Below are 7,102 nucleotides of genomic sequence, written 5' to 3' on the forward strand. Positions count from 1 at the left end.
TACTGTTGGTTCTAAAGTTTTAGTAATACAACACAGCATCAAAATCAATACGTGCAGATAATTTATATCTATATCTATATCTATCTATATCTATATCTATATCTATACCTATATCTATATCTATACCTATACCTCTATATCTATATCTATATCTATACCTACTAATAAAGTAAGGTGCGTTTCTTCGATTTTTTCATCCATTCACCATAGAAAAGATCTTTTTTCTATTTGAGGTGGTACTAAATTTTTGTCCGTTCTTCTATTAGAAAATAAAAAATGCCAGAATTTCGTGCATGAGCCGCCTGCAGTGTGGCCCAGCGAAAACAGCCCAGTTATTTTCGTGCCCATACAGTTGGGAGAACCTTATTTATCATAGCGAGAGGCAAATAGTCGCAAATTCGCAGAGGGCGCCCAAGCTGGGCTAAACCATTTTTTTCTGTTATGTTTCTATTTTTCTTTCCTGTTTCTTTTGTATTTTTCCTTTCAAGTTTATTTTTTTCTCATTTTTTCCGTAAATTAAAAATTTTCAGAAAAGTTCATAATATAAAAAGTTCTATTTTTCAAAAAATGTTCAGAATTTTGAAATATATTTCGTTTTAAAATATTTTCAGAATATTAAATCTTTTTTCTCAATCCAAAATAGTCGCAAATTAGAAGAGGATGCACAAGCTTGGCTGAAGCGTTTTCCCATTTTTCTTCTTGGTAATGTTTCTATTTTTCTATTTTCATTTCATTCTATTTTTCTTTCCGGTTTCTTTTGTCTTTTTTCTTTTTTCTTTCAAGTTTGTTTTTCTTTCTCCCTTTTTCCATAACTTCAAAATTTTCATAAAAGTTCATAATATCAGAAAAATCAAATGTTTTAGAAATATTTGGAATTTGAAAATATATTCCGTTTTGAGGAATGTTCAGAACATTAAATATTTGTTCTCATTTCAAAATTGGTTCAGATTTAAAAGATAAATTCTATTTTCCTTTTTGTTTTCCATTGTTTCTTGAGATTTTCCAAAAGAATGCATTTTGAAAATGTTTGAATGCAAAAATATTCTTGTTTTAGTGAAATGTTCGCAATTCAGAATAATATCTGAGTTGAAGAAACACATTTTGAAAAATTGTTCCGAATGTTTAAAATATTTTTCATTTTAAAAAAAATCAAAATTTCAAAAAAATCATGTTATTATAAAAGGATCATGTTTTCAAATGAAATTGTGAATTTCGAATGTTTCAATTTTTTTGGTGTATTTCTGAAAATGAAAAGAATTTTATTTTTTGGTGGGATTTTCAAAAGTATTCATATTTCCAGGAATATTCAGCAATTTATATATTGTTTAAAAAGTTCAAAAAACAAAAAAAAATCCCAATCTGACGTTGGAGTATGATATTAAAGGCTTGAGCTGGTTATTGGTCGGTAGAACTCATTTCTTCGAGTGGCTAGCAACACGTAGTCACGTCTTTGTGGGCATGATTTCGATCCTTCAGCTCATCATTTTTTGGATTTTTTCGCGCCTTACAAACACAGGTTGTCTTGGAGCCTACCAGTGTGCTGGTCCATACACGAACCGGTGTGCGCCCCGCATGCTATTTTATGCAACTAGCGTCATATAGTAGCCCCCATGCAGTTGGCCCAATAAAAAATTGCTCCGTCGCACACGTGGTATTGGGCCTCAGCCGCACTCCCCTACTAGGTCGTCCGAGGGAGCAATTTTTTGTTTCTTAGGCCAACAAAAGAGAATATGTTGGTTTGGCTAGAATAAAAAAATTGTGGGGACGTGAGTGCTAAAATAATCAAAGAGAATAAACCCTAATAAATAAGGGACATTGATGTCTGGTTCTGCGCTAAATATGCTATGAAACGGGATTTATTCGCTACAATTAGTAATTCATCCGGTTACGCCATCGTTACAGAGAGTGGTCGAAGCGACCGTGCCCCGAAGGCCGCCGCATAGCTACCAAATGACGAGGCAAACAGAACCCTGAGACAAAGGCGGACCCGGAGGAAAAAAAAGCACGAGTTGGATGGTTGCCGCCACACCGACTAACCCCACACTATCAAGATCTTGCGGGACACACATGACCCGCAAGAAGACCACAACTCCTCTATCTATTGCACCGCTATGGAGATCGTTTTTAGTGGACACATCAATTATCTCTCCCATTGCAACACACGGGCATATGTGCTGATTAAGACTATATAACATCATTCTAAGAAGCACCGTTTAATGTTCCTCAATCATGAAAGAGTCCAAGAACAACTCCCTAATTTGCTTTTTCTTCTGACCATCCGGCGCACCAAAACCATCCCCACCTTGGTAAACACAATGTGAGATTCGAGCCAAATTCACGCAAGTCTTGGCAAAAGATCTCGAAAATTGGCACTGTTCGAATGCATCTTCGTTAATCGACTTCCAGGCTTCCATAGTAAGGTCTTCCATGGCTTCGCGGGACTCTTGCTCACTGGAGCTATTCTCCAACATATGAATAGCTATTGATGATGGTGCATCCCCTCGCTCCATCTCTGCCTGTTAAATATCATGAGACACCTCACATAAAGATTCAATTTTGGTGATGAAATCAAGGGACAAGAAAAAACTAAGATAGATTGTGCTTACATAGTGGGTTGCAGAGTCGTTGCAGAGGCGAAGAACTAACGACGCAGACTGAACTAATTTAGTGTAGCTTCCAACTTTAGCAAGAGATATTGGGGTGAGCTTTTCATCCACGTGGAGTAGGGGAAACGCATGTTGCAACAACAATGGAGCAGAGGATGAAATTGATCCATTGTCTAGATGCTCACGCAATGTTGGTCTGTGGTTTCCATGGTGCCACTTCGCCTCCACCAGGAAAGACTCTGCCATGTCTCGCCACTGCAAAATCATGTAGAATATATTATTGTTCCTTGTGAAAACAATCTAAATCCTGTTAGGAAGTTAATTGTGTATATGAATTTACTGCTTTCTGAAGAAAATAACGAGTGTCGCAACCATGTTGTTTAAACACATTTTCAGCCACCTCAGCAGACGTGTTGTACATGACGGAATAGAGTGCTTGCATGTATTCAGGGAGCCTTTCACTAGGACTTTCTTCCCATCTGAAATTATTTATTAATTTTAGATAATGGAAAAGTGTCATATATATGTTACACATGTAACTCTAGGACAATGATATTACTTGAATTATTAGAAGTGTACCGCTGCATATAGCTACCTTCCAATAGCGTCGGTGAAGAGAACACGTTCATCTAGAGTTCCATACACATCATATACATCATCTAAGTGAAGTATTAGATTGGCGACTTTAGCAAGCACTTCTCGACACACTCCATTGTTTGGCTCCCACGCAATTCCATTTGCGTAATGGAAGCACTCCATGAGACGATCCCTGGCGAACCCCAATTTTTCATTAAGGGCGGTCCCCTTCCACCACCTACATTTAAGCAGGTAAATTTTCATATCTTCAAAACCCATCAATTATGTGAAGTAATTAGCAGGCTATTTTAAATGTATATTTCTTCACTCTCAATTACCATGCTAGTCTCGCGAGTTCTTCCTGATGCACACTTTGGACGTTGTTGAAGTCTGTCGTTGCAAATCTAACGAGCAATGGGTCATAACTCTCCTCTCTAGCATAGTGATCTATGAACCATCTTGCTTCTAGTCTAGGAGACCTCCAGTGCAATGGAAGGTCCAAAGAACGAACTACACTGCACCGTAAGTGGCGATCCATGGATGGCACGAGATTTATGAGAGCTTTCTTAGAAAATGCTCTTGCCTCGTCCAATGTTTCCTCGCCACTGAATGCAAGGTATGAAGCCTCGTAGAGTGAGAGGAGTCCTCTGACATCGTCGGATCCACGCTTGAGAGTTTCCAGAGATACTGTAATATACGTTACCACGAAACAATGTCAGTTAAGTACTTAAGTATACAAAACCTAGCCATACACATAAGTCAAAGTTTCAACTGTGGTTGAATCTGGACCATGCATTTGGTGCAGACATGTTTAATTTCCAAAATTTTGGCCGTAGTTTTTGGTTTTTCTTACAGCCTCTAAGTGTATGCTTTTCATATTTCATACTCCCTCCGTCCCTGATACATCCATATCTAGACTAATCTAAGACAAGAATTTTGAGACGGAGGGAGTATTTAACTAGGTACCTGGAGGGAAGCAGACTGGGAAACCACCGTCCCTGAGCAACCTGAACCTCAAGGCCGCAGAAGCAATATCATTGGCATTATTGTCCCAGCTGCACCGGCGAGGCTCGCGGTGGACGGACCTAAGGATACTTTCGATCTCCTCCTCGAAATGGTAGGCGATGCCGAGGCGTTGCACCGTGTCGACAAGCCTGAGCTTCACAGCTTGGTGGTCGCCTCGGCTCGCCGCCACCAGCCGCTCCCTCACGCAGGCCTTCAACTTATCGACCTGTGACATCATCCATGCATGCACCGAATAATTTCCATAAGCACTTCATCTACTTTATAATACTACATGCCGGTAGAAAATGATATGTTCAGCTGGTAAATGTACTTGATCTGCCTGTCCGCCATTGTTGGGCGAGAGTCGGAGGAGGGAGTCGTAATCCCAGGAGCTGGGACCGTAGTGGGCAGACCGCCCAGCCGCCGCCGCGCAGCGGACGGACGCCTGAAAGCATGTACTCATCGTGGCCATTGTTTGCTGCCATTGCCACGCCATGGTGCGGCGCGCTGCAACCTAGTCAGCTTTTGCTTGGTGCGCACTAGTGGAGTACTTCTTGGCACTTGGCAGCGATAGCTTGGGAACGAGGTTAGTACTTCTAAACAGTAGTAGCCAGTAAACTTACTGCTGTTTGTTGTTTGAGAGTAGCCAGAATAGGTGCCAATTTATAGGCGAAAATCGTGGCACCCAGCAGCATACCTAGGACCCAGCAGCATACCTAGCTCAGCCCGCATGAAAATCGTGGGACATGACGCATACCGAATTGGTAGTACTATTTCCTTTCAGCTACATATTTTTGTGGTGACTAGGGATGAGAGCATATGTACCAAAATTTCTTCTCGAGACTATTTTTTTTACCCAGATATCCAACGAACGTTAGATATTTAGGCATGAAAAATTAACGTTTTTCATGGAAATTTATGTTCGTCGAGGATGACAAGTTTAGTTGGTGAGCACAACAAATCGGGATGATTTCATTTTTTGCCAGAATATATCCGTGTTTGCAAACTAACTTTGCCATCCTTGCGCCAATATGAGTTATTATGAAAACCATTTGTTTGCCATGGCTAAAAATCAGACTTTCTGTTTTTCTAGCAAAATTCCATACAAACCACTGAGAACTTACTAATACTCATTTTCCCAAACCATGGTGGAACTGAAAGCACGGTGGAAAATACATAAAGGGACCGCATAACAAAAATGGTTGGAATTAAAAATCCAACAGACCGGCGTGCTCCATCTTCAACTTCCGGAAGAATTAATTCTTCCTCTTCAAATTGCCAACGTGAACAATACCTCCTCCCTTCCTCATCCCACTGGTCCAATCGCTTATCCTTGTAATCTGCGGTGGTACCCCGCAACCTAGCGGCCCTACCTGCGTGAGCCGTCTCCTCCGACCATCCCTCTATACCTTCGCGAGAGCTATGTCTCGCTAATAGCGAAATGATACACTACTAGAGAAAATCCTAGCAGTCGCGCGGGTCAGAGGTCTATCAGTAGCGCGGGTGACCGCGCTACTGATAAGTCGCTACAACTAATTTTTAGCAGTAGTGCGTTTTGAAGCGCGCTACTGCTAACTTTACGTAGTAGTAGCGTTCCTTGTGAAACACGCTGCTCCCCTATATAGACCGCGCTGCTGATAAAAGCATGTTGCTGCTACCTTCATAGCCGCGCTACTACTAACTTATCCTGTATTTTTTTATGCAGCATATTGGCGCTGTATTTGTACAACTTTTATACAGTAGTCTCATCATATTATTTTATGATCATGATGACTTATTATATATATAGTAGTCTCTTTTACCCACTAATATATATAATAACTCATCATGCTCATATAACAACTAAGCATCATCATCATTAATAATAACTCATCGTCGTTATGATAATAAAAAGTCATACTCATCATCATCATAGTCATCTAACAACTTCTACTCCTTATCATAATAACAAGTCATACTCATCATCATCATAGTCATCTAACCAACCCTGCTTAATTATTCTTAGCACATGATCATGAGTATTAGCATAAAACAAGATAGGCGCTGACTCTTCATCTATTTATATATAAAAAGTAATTGATGGGTTAATTAGAAGCAAGAGAATTAGTCTAGAAAATTCTACATTAATTAGAAAATACTAGCCCTTGATTTGATGGGCCTTCTAAAATTATAATCATATAACCGTTAGATATGTGTAACATATTGCATAAAAAAGATATACGTAATATATATATATGTATATATATATATATCATTGTTCTAATCTACCATGAGTCATGCCATACCTTAGTTTTTTTTTACATGCTAACGTGTCTCACCTGGTCTCTCTCAAAAAACTCAAGCCTCGCTTACCCCATGTGGAAACATCAAACCAGATTAGTTTATTTTCATATAATATATAAATAGATTAGAGTCCACTACACATCAACCTCAGATGCCCTACATTAGTTTCTCCTAGATTAGATTTTCTTTGTCCAATCCTTCCCAAAAGGAAATCTAACATCAACTCCTCTTCCTGTGCCGCCACGCCTCCGTTTTTCCTTTGCCGATGCTACGACATGTATTCCCATCAATTGGCGCCGTACCCTTATCATAGCTTTGTCTATTAGTTGCACATCTGGTCGGATGTATTATGTACAAGGACAGCTGCCTATAATGCATGCTCTGAGCGGATAGGAATCCCATGAGGGAAATCAAGTTTCCATGTGTGTGTTTCCGGCCGGCCGGAAATCAATTAGCTTGCTAACTATCTCGGCTTATATAAACCCGAACTAACAGTGCGATGCGTGAACCGTTTTTTGCCACTTACGGGTGGCATTGGTGGGTAAATTTATATATATATATATACTAATAAAGCAAATAGTGCTTCTGGTCGTCCGTCATAAAAAATACCCTCGAAGTTGGCAAAATTTACC

General features: G+C 39.8%; 1 protein-coding gene across 2 annotated transcripts; it reads right to left on the reverse strand.

Annotated features, from left to right (window-relative positions):
• Nucleotides 1–1,840: 1,840 nt before the first annotated feature.
• On the reverse strand, nucleotides 1,841–4,806 carry LOC123039989 (alpha-terpineol synthase, chloroplastic-like). Of its 2 annotated transcripts, none has more exons than XM_044462955.1 (7): nucleotides 4,519–4,806; nucleotides 4,149–4,413; nucleotides 3,521–3,869; nucleotides 3,202–3,420; nucleotides 3,007–3,085; nucleotides 2,607–2,861; nucleotides 1,841–2,516 (listed from the first exon to the last, which is right to left on the reverse strand). In XM_044462955.1, exons 1-7 carry the CDS (start codon nucleotides 4,681–4,683, stop codon nucleotides 2,214–2,216), a joined length of 1,635 nt encoding a protein of 544 aa, XP_044318890.1. In that variant the 5' UTR covers nucleotides 4,684–4,806; the 3' UTR covers nucleotides 1,841–2,213. The 2 variants fall into 2 exon arrangements, with proteins under 2 accessions (XP_044318890.1, XP_044318889.1); XM_044462954.1 differs by having other exon boundaries at nucleotides 2,947–3,085.
• Between the last annotated feature and the right edge of the window lie 2,296 nt (nucleotides 4,807–7,102).

Source organism: Triticum aestivum, chromosome 2B, assembly GCF_018294505.1.
Source record: "Triticum aestivum cultivar Chinese Spring chromosome 2B, IWGSC CS RefSeq v2.1, whole genome shotgun sequence".
Lineage (NCBI taxonomy): Eukaryota > Viridiplantae > Streptophyta > Magnoliopsida > Poales > Poaceae > Triticum > Triticum aestivum.